The sequence below is a fragment of the Acinonyx jubatus genome, chromosome C1 (assembly GCF_027475565.1).
Source record: "Acinonyx jubatus isolate Ajub_Pintada_27869175 chromosome C1, VMU_Ajub_asm_v1.0, whole genome shotgun sequence".
Taxonomy (NCBI): Eukaryota; Metazoa; Chordata; class Mammalia; order Carnivora; family Felidae; genus Acinonyx; species Acinonyx jubatus.
Genome location: NC_069381.1, coordinates 51,459,551 through 51,478,841, shown reverse-complemented (window position 1 = coordinate 51,478,841; position 19,291 = coordinate 51,459,551). Strand labels below are relative to the sequence as shown.

The window sequence follows — 19,291 nt, the reverse complement described above, 5'->3', positions numbered from 1 at the left end:
AGGGTGATTGGTCACATACACTGTGTTTGTAAAGGGATGAAAGAATGATGGAGGAACATTTACATCTTCTACTGCTTTTTAAAGAAAAGAATTAGAAAAATGAAACTAAGATCTCTTAAAAAGAATTAAAGCTGTGAAAATGACTGTTTAAATGCTGATCTTGCTAAATATGTATATTTTTTCATTTATAGATTCATGGTGTTGCTGTCTCAAGTTGAAAAATCATCAGAAGAAATCCTGGAAATAATGCAAAATTTAAGTAGTATACAGGTTTGCTTTTTTTTTTCCTTTGAGATGTATAATTTTTCATATATCTCCTACCCCATTTGAAAAAAGAAGATAGGAAAGAAGCCCTAAATTGGAGAATCCAATCCAGGAAAGAACTTACAGGGAATATGTCTAGTTACTTTTTATGTAGGAATTTCTTTTCTTATATGAACATTAATTAACCATAATATTTTAGTAAGATCTGGCTTTTTCACATTTAAAAGTAAATTTGTGGATCATGTTTAGTGTTTTTAATAAATTATTTTTATTCAGGCATTTTAATGCTTGCAGTAGTTGACCTACCAGAAAAAAAGTTAAACTTCCTACCACAGAATTCAAGTTTTTCAGATGAAAGAAACAGTAAACTGTATTTTTACTAGACTTGTCAGCAATGTTGTATTTGTAGAGAACTTAACTCATTTAAGATGTCTTTCTTTTAGGCTTTGGAGGGCAGTAGAGAGCTTGGAAAGCTCATTGGTATCTCCCGTATGTCATGTTTCTTCTTACAAAAAGAAATGCAGAAAACGAAAGAGCTAAGTAAGAAAAATTCATGAATTTTCAATGGCACCTCCATTCCTTATTTGTAAACTTATATATGTATTCTAATATTCTCAATTTTAGAGATAAGCCTAATAGTTTTTCCCATATTTAAATCTGATAGACTTTTTTTATCTATGGCACTACTGGACATGTGTTGAAAATATTATTTAGAAAATCAGAAGCCATATATCTTTTACCACGATATGTTATTTCAGGGATTCTTGCTGAATATGAAGGGAAAGAATATGCCTTTGCAAATGAATATCAGGCTTTTTAAAAATTTGGTGCTCATTATTTAAGGAAGATATAATAAGGTATTGCATTTTGTACTTGAAATCTATGTGTATTACTTAAAATTATTTTTTTTCATTAAGTTAGTCTAAGATGAGAAATTATTTGCATTCCACGTTAGTTCTTAACATGGGATTTTTTTTTTTTTTTTTTTTTTTTTTTAGTGACAAAAGTAACAAAACAAAAACTCTTTGAAAAGAAGAGTTCAGGACCTCCCAACAAAGGTAAAGAGTTGTGTTTTAATTTATAAAAAAAAAGATCCTTTCATCTCATTTCACCATTTAAAACCAATCATCATGAGCCCTTTTTTAGTGTGATCTTCTAAAAAATCATGAATCCCATTTGAAAAACCTTATACTGGATTTGGCAGACTATGATAACTTCCCTGATGATTAAACTTTTTTTTTTTTAACGTTTATTTATTTTTGAGACAGAGAGAGACAGAGCATGAACGGGGGAGGGTCAGAGAGAGAGACACACACAGAATCTGAAACAGGCTCAGGGCTCTGAGCTGTCAGCACAGAGCCCGACGCGGGGCTTGAACTCACTGACCACCAGATCATGACCTGAGCCAAAGTCGGCCGCTTAACCGACTGAGCCACCCAGGCTCCCCGATGATTAAACTTTTAAAATATCTTTTGAAATACAATTTTCAGTTTAAGATTTAAATTTGGTCGTTTTATTAAAAGTTCTTGAGAATACAGACAAATAGGGGCAACAATGCATTAATATATAACAATTTTTGGTGTTGAATTAGGATTATACATTGCATAAAAAGTTACTCGGTAACCAGTGTTCTGAAAACTTTCAGAGCATTAATGATGTTTGATCTACTGTGAACCCATATGCCTCTGAGCATTTCACAGTATGGGAAACGAAATTAGCAGGTTTTCCCATAACACATGCATATCCATACCTCAGTAAGCAAAATGATCGTGGACTATAAAATATTAAAACCTTTAGACCAACTTAAGAAGGATCATTTTAATATTACTGACATCAATGCCATTTTGCAATCCCTGCAAACATATGAGGCATAACTGAAACTACTTCAGCCAATCTAGTATATGAGACTATATTTAGGATTATTTAGGATCTTTAACAAGTCTGTGGTGAGACTGCCGCGGGAAGTGTTGGGATTCCCTGCTGCTTACTTCCGAGGCCACCTGGGTAATTAATACAGGGCAAGAGCCCTGGCAGTACTCCTCCAGAACTCATGTGGGAAGAGAGCTGAGCAGGCTTCCTGAGCCTTTCAGTTGAGCAGCTAACTTCCGCCGTGATCGCAAGAATTTAAGAACATGAAAGCAGCTCTTAGAAAAGACTTGAGGTCTCTTCCCTCCTATACTGTGAAACTTGATTATAATGTGTAACCGGATTTCAGTGGTTTTAGTCTCCTTTAACATGAGAGATTTTAGAGGATCATAATGGGAAATTGTAATGATTATTATTTCCCATCTAGAGGAAATCTCTCTTCTTTATATTCTGTGCCAGTGGTATGAATATTTTTTTTTAATCTGTAATTTTCTAGAATTGACTAGAATTAGGCTTTACATAGTTGGCTTTCACCAAGTTTTGAGAAAGGAGGAAGGGAAAGTTGTAGAATAAATAAGTGAATCATCATTTTAATAATGGGAAAAAATTTTTCCAAAAGTATTTTTCCCTCCCTGAACATTTATTAAGACATTTATTAAGACATGTGGTAAAAAGTTGTCTCCTTTCAGTTATCTAGTGTATACCAATTCTTTGTGTATATACATGACCAGCCTTAAAACTATTTTCTAGTATTTTAGGCATTAAAACTGACTTGCCCTTTACCAGGCCTTCCCTAAGGGCCAAGTGTTTGTTCATGTATAAAGGAGATCCTGTGACTACATCATGTTTTAAAATTTCTAATAAGAATTGAATATTTGTTGTGGTGTAAATGAAAACTGAATTTAGATACATAAAATATGTAGTAGCTATGTATATAGATATATATTTTATATCTATATATATCACAATATATGTCATCTTCTGTTTCTGTTTCTTGGCAAGAGCTGCTTTAGCTCTTAATATTTCCTGAGTTTATTCAAATCTTTGTTAGCCTTTTAACTAATTTTTTAAAAGTATTGTTGTCTGAAAAATCTTTTGAAGGTTACTTTTTTTATAATATGAGTTTGAGTATTTTTACTGAGTGTTTTTCTTTCTCTCTCTGGTTCATAATATATATATTTTTTTATTTTGGTGGTTTTATTTTGTTTTTGATTAAAGATGATACCAACACATGCATATATACATACATATATATATATATGTATATATGTATATATATATGTATATATGTGTATAACTTTTTTGCTGAGTTAATTTTTAACCCCTTTTATTTACACATTCATTTTACAAGGACTTTGCTAGTGCTTTGGCATGTGAAACTAATTTGCTTTGTATATACATTCCTTATTTAGGGATCAAGCCTTCAGCTTTTTATAGAAATTTCTAATGTACTCCTTTCTTTTACTATGCTATTATCTAGAATTGTTTACATTTTAAAATGTTTTGGGAATATTCATAATATTAGAAATTATATAATACAAAAACAACTCCCATAATATGTATGGGATTTGTTTTATTAGGTACTGAATGAAAATAAGAACACGGGCGTCTGGGTGGCTCAGTTGGTTAAGCGTCTGACTTTGGCTCAGGTCATGATCTCACATTTCATGGGTTCGAGCCCTGCATCAGGCTCTGTACTGACAGCTCAGAGCCTGGAACCTGCTTCGGATTCTGTCTTCCCCTCTCTCTGCCCCTCCCCCACTTACTCTCTGTCTCTCTCTGTTTCTCAAAAATAAATGAACATTGAAAAAAAAATTTTTTTAAGAAAAAAATTACTAGTTTTACTATCAAAAGAATGTCCTTCAGATTCTCATAAAATTTTCCTAGGATAGTTAAAATAGACAAAATCAGGAAAATTCCAGCATTTATGCTATTGTTGCCCCTTCAGCTTGGTCCTTTAGTTCTATTTATTTTTCCATGTCAGGAAAAATAGCTTGTTTGGCATCCGTTGCAGTCTTTATGACAGGCAGAGCAGTATAATTGTAAAAATAACATGCTTAGTGATTTAAATAAATAGACATCTGACACACATTCTTAAGGCTTTATGTAACATTCAGGGAAAATTAAAACATACACAATAACATTAAAAGGTACACTGAGATTTTCATAGTTTTGAAAAGAACTGGACGTTGCAAATCAGGGAATGCTTTGATAGGGTATATGAATAAAAGAGGATCTCTCTTGCTAAGTACCATTTTCTTAAACAAAGGAAAGCTTTCTTTCTTTTTTCAGTTACTTAGGAAGTAAGCCTAACCTCACTTTCCTAAATAATATTGGCTTTATGACTCTTAGAAAAATAATGAGATGAAAGGTCCTTTTTCTGTCAGATTTGGATGTGAATTTTCATAATTATTCTTAATTTGTTATGCTGAAGATTTAAAACATGACCATTCAGTGAGTTGATACAGATGGAATGTCACATTATCATCACATGGTAAGGCATGAAATTTATTTACTTTATATAATCAACCTCTACTTAAAACAACTTAATACAGATATTCCCAAGTCAATAGATGGCATTATATAGTACTTAGTATTTTCATTTTTTCTGCAGATATTAGAAAATACCATCATTGTTTGTCTATGACCAGTACTTCCAGTAAACAAAATGTTTTTGAAAAGAATGTAAGCAAATTGTAGAGCCATTGCCAAGATATGAAATCTAGACACTTAGCTTTAGTCCAAAACATATTTTATCTGTTTTGAGAATAATTGTGTAGGTTGCAGTATGCATATTTGAAATGAAATGTAACCATCTGAACTTTACATTGTTCAAAAAAGTTGATTGTCTCAGCTGTTTGTAATACAAAATATTTCAGAATTTCTAGCTGTGGCCTTCAAAAGAAAAGCACAAACTATGTTTCTGTTTTCTTTAGCTAACTTACTGTCTTACATTGTAAAATTCATCTGGGTTATAGGATTTTAAAGTTTTCAGATTCTTGGACTAGAGGACAAATTTTAAACTCTTTCTGTTCTAAGACTATAAAGTAGTTTGATACTGCCTTTGCATTCTAACCATCCACTGAAGTATTTTTTAACTTAAAATTATGTTGTTCTTTCCTCCACTCAGTCTTGAAAAAGCATTTATCATGTCGGCCAAGTGATTTCACTCCCTAGAAGACTAGTACCCTTTTAGCTTTTCATACCTTAACATTAAACAATATCTTTGTTCAGACAAATACTTCAGTTTTAAAAGCACTGGAGTCTGAAGTTTAGACATGATGAGCTTTAGAAGAAACAACAAAAATTCCTTCCTATGTCTTAACGTTCTTGGTTTATCTGGAGATAAAAAATGGAGGTATTAGTTTTGGTGACACAGATATACATTAATGTACAACTGTAGTCCTCAGCTCTGTATCAGGATTCAATTTTCATGTATGTTGTACGTGGTTCATAGTTTTCCTATTAATAATGTTAATGCTCTTATTTTACACTGTTCATCACTGTTTTGGGGATACATTTTGACTGCTTACTTGAGATTTATCTAGGATTTAAGGAAAAACAAACTGATTTATTACTTTTCAAAGCCTTTTAAATAATTTTTTCCATGATTTAAATTTTTGTATACTTCTCTAGAAGTATGATCATTTTTATATTTTAAATAATCCGTAAAAAAAAATTAAACCATAGATTTGAACTCACTTAATAGCAATTATGTGTTTAAGAGGTGTAAATAACTTGGTATCAGACGTTACGAATATCCAGGTGCTCCGTATGTGCTGATGACAACAAAATTGAAACGAAAGACAGTAATAATTCTGACTGGTTTTCTCTGCAGAAGATATTGATTATTTGTGTGTGGTGAGAGATTTGGAAAATTCAATTAAAGGAGTTGTGCAAAGGTTTCATAAATTTTCCTTCTACAGCATGTACACAGACATTGTTGCGTATTAAATCAATGCAGCACTTCACAATATATTTTCTTTGAAACATAAAAATAAATAACATTTAAACAGTTCTGCTTACTACAGAAACAAATTTTATTTTCTGTGAAGCATTTAGTCATGTGCTATCACTGACTCATACACATTTGCCAGCTGTAACAAATTTTATAGACATTTTCTCCAGAGACATATCTCACATACTATGAATTTTTAAATGAGCAAATGGTGAAGAAGGGATGTCAGCAATATAAAAATTGATCAGTTAAAAGATAAAAGCATAAGTAAAGAGATTTGTATGGTAGTCTTAATAGGTTTTATTAAATAAAAATACTATAAAAAGACAGTAATGAACAGACTGAAGACTAACCGTTTTTGAGGTGGAGAAAAATTATTCTGGCACATTTAGTAGAAATTGGTTTTATGTCACCTGACAGGTGAGCATTTTTTCCCCCATTTTAACTCTTAGAGTAGTCAGGAAAGCTCCTCAAAAAAGAGCTAGATAAATTCTCTAAGTGGTTTATGTATTTTAAACACATATGGAGAATAATAAAGCAGATATTTATAGTGTTATATAGCTAATTAAGTAGTTAAAGTAAGATTTCTGTGAAAAGTAAGTATTAGGTGATTTTTCCTCTAGCTCAGACCTCATATAGGAGGAAAGAAGTCATTTTAATTCATACTGTTCACACCTTATGCTTCAGCCCTCTGGAATCTCTCAGAACTCCAGGCCTCTCCTGCTCCTTTCTCTACCTAGATTGCTCTTTCTTCCTTCTCTGTCTAGCGAACTCCTGCTCATTCTTTAAGGTCAGCCTCAGATGTCACATCCTCTGTGACTCTCCCCAGCTCACCTAGGTAAAACAAAATTGCTTCCTCTTCTAGGCTTCTACAACACTTGTCTGAATGTTTATAAATGTATAACGTTGTAGTGTCGCAGTATATTGTAATCGTCTGGTTACAGGGCTCCTTCCGGGCTCCTCCTTGGCAAACAAACAAAAGTCATATCTCTATATTGTAGCCTCAGAACCTCGCATAGAACCTGGATAGAAGATCCACAGTGCATGTTCAATGAATGAATAAAAACAAATGCCATTCTAAGGATTTCTTAAAAGAATGTAAATATTTTCAAATACTTAGAAATTGCTATCTCCTTACGTGCCTCATCCATTTAATACTTTTTGAATGCCTCTTATGAGCCAGGCACTGTTCTAGCATTGGTGATATACTAAGGAACCAGACAGACCTGGTCCTGCCCTCAGGATTATAGAATCTGTCACAGAAGATAAGTAATTATAATAAAGGATAAGCATGTATTATAATAATAATAAGTTTTTTGGCACTTTCTTTTTTTTTTTCAATATATGAAATTTATTGTCAAATTGGTTTCCATACAACACCCAGTGCTCATCCCAAAAGGTGCCCTCCTCAATACCCATCACCCACCCCCCATCAACCCTCAGTTTGTTCTCAGTTTTTAAGAGTCTCTTATGCTTTGGCTCTCTCCCACTCAGCACTGTCTATCCTAAATTCTTAAATGTATGTTTCAGAATTAGGCAAATCAGTAAGATGTTGAAATGAGAATTTACAGCACCAAAGCTATTTATAATGTAAAATAAAACTTTATGTTTAGGCTCTTTAATTTCATTCTATTCAGCATTTATTCTACATCATATACTGTGACAACTTACTTTAAGCTGTTTTTTGAAAAAAACACTTTTCTTTCTCACAGAATTATATCATCTTGACAGCTATGAATTCCTTAAAGGCATTTTAAACTGAGGTAGGATCTCACCTTTCTTTTCTTTTTTTTTTTTTTAATGTTTATTCAATTTTGAGAGAGAGAGAGAGAGAGAGAGAGAGCATGAGCAGGGGAGGGGCACAGAAAGTGGGAAACAGAGGATCTGAAGCCGGCTCTGCACTGACGGCAGAGAGCCTGACAGGGGACTCAAACTCACAAACTGTGAGATCATGACCTGAGCTGAAGTCAGATGCCTAACCAACAGAGCCACCCAGGCACCCCAGGGTTTCACCTTTCTAATTAAGGTTAGCCTTGTTAAATTTCATTGTTTTGTTCATGTGGAAACATTTTATTTACATTATCAAATTTGGTACTGTCTATAAAGAAAATAGGAACATGAACTTTGGAGCTGTTGTTGAAATTATAATCTAATTTTATAAATAAGAGGACAGTCTGACAAAATGTATGAGTTAGAGGCTGATTGAAAAGAACACCATCAGCTAGGCTGATCAGCTAGCACATATTTTTAGGTGAGTATAAAGGGGGCTCTTAATTTAGCGCCTTTAGTATAAATAACTAATTAGATACTGACAGGTGGGTTATAGTTTCTGTAGGACACATGTGACTGAACAAGATATAACAAGTCTTTGAATTTGGAAATGTGCTAAATTAAGTAAATAATTATATATTAATTAGTTGTATCTTTCCTTCACAACAGTTCCCTATGGATTCAGCAATGTAAGTAAAAATGATAGATTTATAACTAGCTTATTATAACATATTAGCTAGAAGCAGTATGAGTCATAATGTGATATTAGTGTCTAATGTACCTATAACTGAAAGCTCACATGAAGAGCTAGCATCTCAGACTTAGTGGCATCAATATTAATTAAGATTCTTAGAAGCTAACCAGATGTTGCCTGCTATCTCTTAGGAAAAAAGTTAATGCAAAATGAATTCTATACTGACAATCCATTTCTTTGGAAATGGTATTTAAAATTATTAGTATTAGCTTCCTAACAAACTAGCTGTTTTAAAAATATTTGCAAAGCATCTTATACACAAAATTGTGTCACTTTCATTCATTAGAATGTTTATTCTGTTGTACACTACAAATAATAGTTTATAATAATAGCTAACATTTATTGAGCACTGTCAATGTGACAGACTTTATATATATTCCATTTAACCTTTTCAACAACTTACATGATATATAGTTATTATCTTTATTTTATAGGTGAGGAAACAGAGGCACAAAGACGTTGTCCTGGGGCACCTGGGTGGCTCATTTGGTTAAGTGTCCGACTTCAGGTCAGGTCATGATCTCGCAGTTTGTGAGTTCAAGCCGCATGTCGGGTTCTGTGCTGACAGCTCAGAGCCTGGAGCCTGCTTCAGATTGTGTCTCCCTCTCTCTCTGCCCCTCCCCTGCTCATGCTCTATCTCTCTCTCTCAAAAATAAATCAACATTTAAAAAAATGTAAATACCTTGTCCCAGAATTACCTAAGAGGCAAAGCCAGGATATTAACCTGAGTAGTCTGGTGCTAGAGACGGTGCTTTGCTCACTCACAATAGTGATCTGTGATTTTCAGGTTTCTCTATTGGTCAGAGGTTTTAGATCCCATTAAACAGGAAGGATATAATATATATACATATACACACATACTTATAGGACTAAACATTTTATACAATTTCTGGTCCATGGAAATCCAACAGAAACTATTAGAAGACAGTCATACATCTGGCAGAGAACATATGCATTTAGTATATGACAGTCTCATCCATGAACTTCAGGTAACTAAGGCGTGCTGGGAATAGCTTTGTGTTGCTGGATTCTGGTAAAGATCAACACATGTTTTTCTTTTTTTAATGTTTGTTTTGAGAGAGTGGGAGCAGGGGAAGGGCAGCGAGAGAGGGAGAGAGAAGGGGAGAGAGAGAGAGACGAAGAGGGAAAGGGAGAGGGAGGGAGGGAGAGAGAGAGAGAGAATGAATCCCAAGCAGGCTCCATGCTATCAGTATAGAGCCCGACATGGGGCTCAATCCCACCAACCATGAAATCATGACCTGAGCCAAAATCAAGAGTCAGACACTTAACTGGCTGAGCCACCCAGGTGCCCCAAGATCATCACACATTAGGCATGTTCTTCTGAGTCTTTAACTTGAGGAGTACTTTCAAAAGACTTGAAAGAATGAAAGTTGACCTACCACTCAACTTCCTTTTCAGTGGGAAGCAGTGGAGGGAAAAGACAAAGAAATGAAACTGGACTTCACCTTTGAGGCATTTCCCTGGGTTCTTTTGACTGTGTTTTGGGCAGTTTCTTTGTGATCTCGCCCATTCCTTGGCTTTAGTTCTCACCTTAGTGTAGTACTGTATATGGTTTCCAAATCAATTTGTGACCTTCTCCTGAGCTGTAAACCCACAAGCTCAGCTGCCATATATTGTCCCCCAAGTGCGCTGATTTTTATTATTCCCCCCCCCAAATTCTTCCTCATTTCTGTTTTTTCTAGGGATTACACTCATCCAGTGATAAGACTCAAAACCTCAAATTTCTGTCCCTTTTTGTGGCCCCATACCCAACTGCTGCCAGGTTAGATCACTTCCGAAAATGTTTACCTCTCCTTTCCATGACCCCTGCACTAGTTTATTCCTTCATTACCTCTCATCCATATTATCCTCCCTATGGTAACCTGCCTCTCTGCCCCTTGCTCCCTTTCCCCTACAGCCTGTTCTGCTACTGGACAAATTATGCTTAAGAAGGTATCACTCTACCACATTCACAGTAAAATCAAATTTATACTGACATTCAGAACTCTCCCGCATGTGACCACAGCTTTCCTTGTCCTTGTGCCTCAGTCCAGATTATGTACCATTCTTCAAGCACATTCCTCAGAGAGAATCTTTCTCATTCCCTTATCTTTGTTCCTGTCTCCTTTGCTTGACATACGTTTTTCCCGTCATTGTCAAAAACTTACCCATATTTCAAAACCTTCTTATAACTCACCTTACATTAGGCTTCCTCAGGTCTCTCTTCCATGTTCTCTCATTTTGGCCTGTGCCCTAGAAACCTCTGACAGTCACAGTACTCCTGATACCGTTGTGGCCAGCTTCCCTGTCTGCACATCAGCTCCTGCCCTTTCACACTTCAGTGATTATTCCTCCTGACCTCTATTATTTACTGGGGGAAATAACCCATACGGATTCACTCCCATAGCCTTTAACAAACAAAGCCTTTATAAAATCATGTTAGAATAAGAGATACTGTGAGTAAGAGAGGCAGCAACCTATGGGTCACAGACGTACAAAGACCAGCAAAGGGATGGTGGAAGCATGGTGTGGGTTAAATAGTAATAGGTGATACTGCAGGAGATATTGGGATACTTCATCTAGAAACAATTGGATAAATCATTTGGTGAACAAAAGTATATGGCTTAGTATAAACAAAGCACTTGCATAATGCCAACCTTTTAAAACCTAGTAGTCAAGCTAAAGATACAAGATTAATATTATACACATAAAATGATAATAATATAAGGCAAACTATAATAAGCAGTACAAATCCAGACCTCTCTCCCCTCTTCTTTCCAGGATTCTGACCAATAGCAAGTACAAAAAGGGACTAGGAGTCCAATGAGGATCCAAGTATCAACTTAATTAGTTGGAGGAATTGATAACCTCCAACATGGCAGATCCTCTGGCAGAAACTTGGGGTAACTAATATAGATTGTGCCTAAGGCAGAAATGGAACCTCCTGTCTCCCACACTGAGTCTAAATCTTGAACCCTGTGAATCTAAACCTTGAACCTGAGGAGAAAGCCGGAACTTTGAAATAGACCTGCCTATGCTTGATTGCAGATGAGATAGATAAAATGGGCTGGTCTCTTTACAACACGAAATTAGGAAGCCCAAAGATGCATTGGACTTGAGAGAGACAGTGAAAGGGAAACTCAGTAATGGGAAAGAGTGTTGTGTAAAAAGAGTGACATATAATATTACTGGCAAAATGTAGACCAATGTTCTGGACTTTGGCCAGTCAAGTTTGTCACTCCTCCATGGAGTATAGAGAGCAGAATAATTGACAGTTCCTTCCTCTTCAGACCCAGGAGTATAAACTAAGAACCAAATGAAGAATAAGCAATAGTATAGGAATACACAACAGACATAGATCACCTCAGGATGGAGTGATTAGGTCGTTATTTAAGAGTTCATTCTTTGAAAATCAATTCTAGTTATTTCACTCTACATTATGTCTGACAGAGGACCTTCCAGACCCTAGTAATGGAAACTTTGTACTTTACTAAGAAGCTTGAATTTGAAAAATGGGTAATTTTGATGGGCTGTATAAACATACGAGGCAGAGAGAACAACATGAACAAAAAGGCAGAAAAGCAGAACGATTGAACAGTAGGTTCAACCACATCATTGACAGTTATGATCACTAGGCTTAATAAGTTCAGACTTTATTCATTAGGCAGAAGTGGACCAGTGAAGATTATTGTTTAGGGAAGTAACAATCCAAAATATATTTTAGAGAGAATATAGTTGTTATACGAAGGATGAATTCTGTCAAAATACTGCTCATGAACTGCATCACTATGTCTAACTTGTATTTCGTTTGTGTTCTGAGATAATTCATCTCCAGAGCCAGTATGGCAGTGTAGAGATAATACACATGCTATGCTCCCTTCTAGCAGTCATGATCAATCGATGAAACTTCTCTGCATGGTCTGGCATTATAACAGAGGACAGGATTTGGATTACACGTCCCGCACCAGCTCTGCTACCTACTTAGCTCTGTGGCCTTAAGTAAGGCACTTGGTTTCCCTAAATCTTAATTATAAAATGGGACTGATAATATTTACCTTATGAGATTGTACAGAATAAGCTTAACTAGCACCTCCCCCTTAGTAACTATTTAATGATAGTCTTCCTTTCCTGAATGGTATTGTCATTAGTTCTGATAACTATGTATCAATAACCTACAGGGATATTAAGTCAATACTAGAATGCTTAAAATCTTCTATAGGAATTCAGACCAGACTCAAGTTGACAAGAGTTGGTTTTTAAGTTGGCACCCTACCTTCTTCTAGGACAAGAATATATGTGGACTCCCATGAATAGGGAAATATAGGGGACTACCATGCATTACTTCTTCATGGCTGCCGGTGTAAGCATGAATGGGGTATTTCAGGAATCAAAGGTCCACATGCCCTATGGGAAATGTGTCATCACTTGCCAATAGCTGCTCTTGTCAAAGACGTCCTCTCACACAAAGGTCCTAAGCCAAATGACAAGAACTTCTGCCACCACTAGGAGTCCCCAGAGGGACACTCGCTGAATAGGAATGTCAGTAAATACAGTCTCTTTTTTTGGGGGGCAGCTGTTGGAGGAAACACCTGCTGAAAGGCCCTTAAGGCTTACAGACAAAAGGCATGTAGATTTTGGTGTTTTCAGCAAGTAGATCATGTAGGAGTTTCAGAAATCTCTCAGAAGTATCTCAGATAAATCTTCACATAAAGTGAAGAGTGTGATGTCTGAGTAATCATACTGACAATTACTTGTGAAGGTGAATGTTGCTTAGAAGATTCAAAAATAAGCAAATGAGAGATTGCCAATATCTAAACTAGGTACCAAATTACATGGTAAATGGGTGTTTAAATCGTGTCTTAAGTAGTGTATGAGATGCATGTTAATTTGGAAACTAATTCTTGATTTAACAATCATCTTTTATATCCTGCAGACATTTAGAAGAAATGCACTTACTATGGACACCAACTTCTTCTGCATCTGCCTGATCATATTTAAAGGAACAGAAGAAATGTTTGTAATTAATCTGCCCAGTAAATACCAGATCATAGCACTAGGCAGGTGTGTGTCTAGATAAAATTTCTTGCAGCTAATTTAAACTTTCTACACACAGCAGTAGATAATCTCAATGTAAATAATACATTTCTTCTTGACCCTTTAATGTAAGCCAACATGTAGAACAAGATCTTGACTTCAATTCTGTATCACATACACTTCTGTATACTTTTAGCATTTGTGGATAGACTTAGAACATTTATGAAAATGGCACCTTTGGTAAAACTGTATGTTTTAAAGCTCAGATTAAATCTAATGGTGAGTGGAATTAGGTACCACTTTCCCATTTAAAGCCCCAGATGTGTATTAATTAGATTTTTTACACTTATAGAATTTTCAAGAAGTTTACTGTATAGCCACTGTCTCGGGGACGAGTCTTTATTATATTCTAGTTATTCCTATGTTTGTGCAGAAAAACTATTTCAATGTTTTAAAATTTTTATCCCTTTTATAGAATAGTGGAATGCATTTTTCAGTACATTTTAAAATATGAAGTTGTTCTTAAACTGAACTACACACTGTACTGAATTGAAAGGACCTTTCTTATGGGTCAGGAATCATTTTGATTCCTTCCAAATGATTTTGAAACATTATTTTAAATTTCTATTTTTCTGTGGTGTTATTTTGTATTATAACCGTCTGTACTCTCACGAAACAAGGGGAAGAGGGTATCACAGGATGTTATAACTTGATAACACGGTTTTTTAAAACTTCTGTATTTTTCTTTGACCACTTCTGCAGGGGAAAAAATGCTATTCCCTTGGTACTTGCCCTAAGTCTTGATAAAATTTGTGTAAGATACTACTGTATCATGAAATAAAAATACTGTATGAAAATCTGAAACAAAATTTAACTTGTTTGAAAATAACTGATTTTCCATTTAGAGAAATTTCAGATTTACTTCTTAAAATGAAAATGGGTTTTAAGAACTATTAAATGACATAGATACTAAATAGTAACCCCATTAACTATTAAACCTAATTGCCTTCACTAATGACTTTATTGGTACTATTTAAATAAGACTTTTAAAATAATCTGCTAAATATTAAGAACACTTTGTGATACAGTCCTTGTAATAGGATATTACTGAAAATATACCAAAAAGAATAATTCTTTTTGTGTTCTAGCACTGAAAACTAACCTTAGGATGTAAAGCCAAAGCATATAAAAAAACTTACATTAGTCAGGAATTAAAGGGTTAAGAAGTAGTTTGGTTTCATATGTAATGCAAGTTATGTAGGTATGTACTTAATGCTATTAAATCAGTTACTGTATGTTTGACCTCTTGATATACTAAGCTTTTGCCTTTCAGAACAGCTGGGTCTGCTAAGAATCATTTCCCAGTCCTCTTCATTGTAGATCAGATGACTCTCGCTTTATCACCCTTGGAGGCCACATGAAGGACAAAGCAGAAAGATCCACACACAAAACTAATGTTTATATGGGGGGGAGGGGGTGCGGCATGGAGGAAGGCGGGGGATACACTTGGCCCTGATCTTCCAATGAACATAACAGAAGAGAGACCAATTGAGACTTGAAACCCCTGTGTTACTCCAGCCATTATTTAGTTACATCCTATCCATCTTTTACTCTTTCTATTGAACAGAGAGGCTCCTTTGGCTGCCCTGACTTTTGTAAATGTTTCACTCACTTAGTTGTGGTTTATCATTTGGACAGAATGCTACATCTGGGATTTTTCTCCCCTCCTTAAGGCCTCAAAGGAAAATGGCTTCTGTATGCTTCATATTTGATACATGAACATACATCCTGTTCTCTTCATTTTAAGAAGCAAACCTAAGTTTATTGGCAACAGAGAAAACTGCATTTCTCAGAAAGGGCCCTTCCCTCTAAAATGAACTTGAAAATAACTTAGAAGCGTTCATTTTTTTTGACAGGTAGATTAGTGAAGTGAGAAATCTTTAATACTTTTGCATTACCTAAATATCTATATTTAGATATCCCAGTAATCCTGTCACTGAAATACTTTAGAATTGCCTATTTCTGCGTTTTTAATTCATCACTGGACATTTTTGGTATTTTGTTTTTGTTTTTTAATTTTTTAATGTTTATTTTTGAGAGAGAGAAAACAAAGCAGGGGAGTGGCAGAGAGAGGAAGACACAGAATCTGAAGCAGGCTCCAGGCTCTGAGCTGTCAGCACAGAGCCCAACACAGGGCTTGAACCCATGACCATTAGAAGTCAGACGCTTAACCAACCGAGCCATCCAGGTGCCCCCATTTTTGGTATTTTGGAACCTAATCCAAGTTCAGAGTGGACTCTTCTTAAATTGGTTTCTAACAGATAGTTAAGACATACTTATAATTGCTACAAGTCTCCATAAAAGCTACAATGTTAACTCAATATGATTAGGTTAAATCTGGAAAATGTATATTTAAAGACTTTGCCCATAACATCCTTTGAATATGTACATATTCTATTTTATTAATATTTACATACTTTTTCAAATAATGTTTCTCTGTTCCAGTTATTTAGAAGTTAGAACTTCCTCATCATCAATTTAAATCAACATCCTGTGTTAAACCTATGTATGCTATTCCAAAAAATAAAAAATAAAAAAATAGGACTACACCAGCCAGCCAAGATGCTGACATTTGGGCACAGTGATTACAGATGGTGACCATGGACAGCAGTGTTCCTGCTGATTCGGCAGTGATTCAAGGCTGCTTTTCTGTGCTGACCTGCCCTTTGAGTCTTTATGCACATTTGCTTCGAAAAAGAAATACTTCCTGATTTTTGCTTTGTCTAAATGTATTTACTTCCTTTATCAGACTTAGAAGTACATACCTTCTTGTATCAGCCTGTGGCTGTCCATGTCTAGAACCATATTTTCTTTGTGTATATGTGTTGTTTTAAAATGTATCACCAGTCAAGATACTTTAATGGCTATCTTAGAAATATATTCATTAAAAACACACGTTGATGTGAAAATAATTGTTTTATTCTTATCACAGAGAGTAAAGACAACACATCTAGACAACACATCTTTACATAAGAAACTATAACATCGATATGATACATTTTTACCAATTGAATATGACAGTAAAGATGAGCTTCTAATATAGAATGATACATTATTAACAGAGCCAAGTCAATATGAAACATGATATGAATCAATGCTATGGAAGTGGTTATCCTGAACCATGTCACAACAACAACAATAAAAAGATCAGAAGGATGAAATCCTGCATAAGACCATTTAACTTAAACAGAATGATCCTGGAAGTTTAGCACTAGTGATCATGAGTAATTAAAAAGACATCACTCAAACCACTTAGATTTAAATTCAAGAAAATTCACTGTTAAATTGCATTTAAGTAAATCGGCATTTTGGAAAAAATAAGAACATGGTTTAACCTCTCTGCCTGTTAAAAAGAAATTCAAATTTGTACCATGTAATGAGGCATGTTCAAACTTCAAGCAGTTTAAATTGCCTTCTCACAGTAATTTAAAAGATTGTCACAAATTTAAACCCTGAGATAGATTTCTAAAGAATGAAATACACATTACTTGTATTCCAAGGAAGGAAAATGAAATTTAAATACCAAAATTAGTAATTTCCTTTAAAAAGAAGGGTTAAATTCTCCCAGTGAGTTCACTGGATTTGCAGATTTTCTTTAAGACAACAAATTGTATATTTCCTGAGTAAATACTGGGATTAAGGGCATTTTCTCTTATTTTCCCACTTGGATAACTGAATATTATAAAACTACAGTATGTCTTGGCCATTCAATAGTTAGAAAATAAAAGCCTCCACTGGGCTTGGATCCCATATAGATTTACTTTGTATAGACAACAATGACTTTTCACCATCTTTTCCCTGTAATTCCATGATCCTCAAAATGATAATTTTATTTATACACAGCAAAAAGTTCAAAAACCGTTTAAGCACTGTTAATATTTTCACGTGTTTGCAGATGTACCTAGTTGATTTTCTTCTGGTTTCTTCCACTTTTGGAATCCCACATGATTATAATGTTAAAGTAGACTAAGAAGAACAGGAAATGTAAGCAGGATACAAAACAAACCAATACAGAAAATAAGTCCGGTAATTTCTGAGGAGGATCCAGTGTGACAGTTATCAGTGTCAGAAGTACCATAGTGATGACTGAGATAAGAAACTACAAGGAGGGAAAAAACAAATTACTGAATAATATGAAAGATTAAATGTACTGGTAACATTTACTTATAGCTGTAAGTGAGCAGAATTGAAGGTGAAGGGTGGGACTCCAATCTCTTCTAATGGTGGATTTCTTCCTCCTAGGCTGCATGTTAGAATCATCAGTGGAGAGTTAAAAATCTCTATGACCAGGTCATGCTTCAGACCAATCAGTTTCTAGGGTAGGCCTCAGGATTTAAAGGCTTCCAAGTGATTCCCATGTGTAGCCAAAGCCTGAGAATTCCTGTCATACTTAATACCACCCAAGTACTTAAAAGTTACCTGGAACAGACAATACTGCTAGTCAGGGTTAAATTCAGGCTACACTCCAGGGCCCTGAGTCCTTATAAAATATAAAGTTCTAAGCTAATCTAAGAACCCATCTATAAAAAACTCTTCCATGGCAAATAGTAATATTTCATGTTCATGCAACATTCAATGAGCTAATGCTGTAGTAAATCATGGTGGGGCATATGAAAGAAAATGTAATCTTCTGGCCTCAAAGAGTTTTCAATTTAATTAGGGAAATGCATGAACTAGTTAAAATCACAAGGTCACATTTTATTAAAGGCCAAAATGAGTAGTAAAAATACTGCATTTATTGTAATTGTGTAGCAGTTTTCTTGACACAGAAGCTGCTTAAGTAAATGTTCTATATTTCCACATTTACTTGCTTTCTAAGCAAGAAGTGAGAAACCATTGCTGGTGACTTTCATGAAGAAGGTGGTACAAAAATGGAACCCTAGAAGATGTTTTAATGGCAGGGTTTAACGACCTGAATAGAGTATGCCGTGCTCATTCCAGATGCAAGCTTAGGGATAGTAACCAAAAAAGACTCAGACAGGTATAAACCGCTACAAATACCCTCCAAAGGGAAAATTCCCTGAGTCAATCTTAGTGTAAAGTGAAAATTTCTAACCTCTGAATTGAAATAATCAAATTTAAAGTTTCAAACTTAAGAAATACAGGGCTGGTTGAAGAATCAGTGTTAGGGGCCATGCTAAAATTCCTTCCATTTTAAACAAACTCTAGCTATTACCCCATTTGCTCCTATTTACAGCAAAGTTTCCCAAAGGAGTTGCCTATAACTTAATGCATCCAATTCTCCTCCCATTTCATTAGTAAATCCACACCAATTAGACTTTCACCTCAGTTGCTCCAATGAAACTGCCCTGATCAAAGATCCATAATGACTTCCACTGGTTATTTCTTATCACCTTATTTGATCTCTCAACAGCATCTGAAATAGCACATTACTCCCATCTCCCTGACATACTTCCTTCACTTGACTTCCATAACACCATACTCTCCTACTGTTAATCCTCCACCAGTTAATCCTTCTCAAGACAACTCTGATGGCTCCTATGTCCCCTACCTCTATGTACTGTAGTATCCCAAGACTCAGTACTTAGTCGTCTTCTGTACTCACACCTTTGTGAGCTCATCAG

At 35.1% G+C, this 19,291-nt stretch overlaps 2 protein-coding genes across 6 annotated transcripts in view; one reads left to right on the top strand and one right to left on the bottom strand.

Moving 5' to 3' along the window:
• Positions 1–16,601, top strand: part of ITGB3BP (integrin subunit beta 3 binding protein) — a 71,905-nt gene extending 55,304 nt beyond the window's left edge. The window contains exons 5-10 of the mRNA XM_053214185.1: positions 192–270; positions 708–804; positions 1,263–1,322; positions 7,801–7,851; positions 8,528–8,547; positions 13,546–16,601. Coding sequence (XP_053070160.1) covers positions 192–270; positions 708–804; positions 1,263–1,322; positions 7,801–7,850 — 286 coding nt within the window. The 3' untranslated portion in view covers position 7,851; positions 8,528–8,547; positions 13,546–16,601. The remainder of the gene's footprint in view (positions 1–191; positions 271–707; positions 805–1,262; positions 1,323–7,800; positions 7,852–8,527; positions 8,548–13,545) is intronic.
• An 8-nt stretch (positions 16,602–16,609) lies between these two features.
• ALG6 (ALG6 alpha-1,3-glucosyltransferase) overlaps positions 16,610–19,291 on the bottom strand; it is a 61,213-nt gene continuing 58,531 nt past the window's right edge. For all 5 annotated transcript variants that reach the window (XM_015078852.3, XM_015078851.3, XM_015078849.3 and 2 more), the window contains one exon: positions 16,610–17,805. In XM_015078852.3, the coding sequence (XP_014934338.1) occupies positions 17,608–17,805 (198 nt within the window). In that variant the 3' untranslated portion in view covers positions 16,610–17,607. The remainder of the gene's footprint in view (positions 17,806–19,291) is intronic.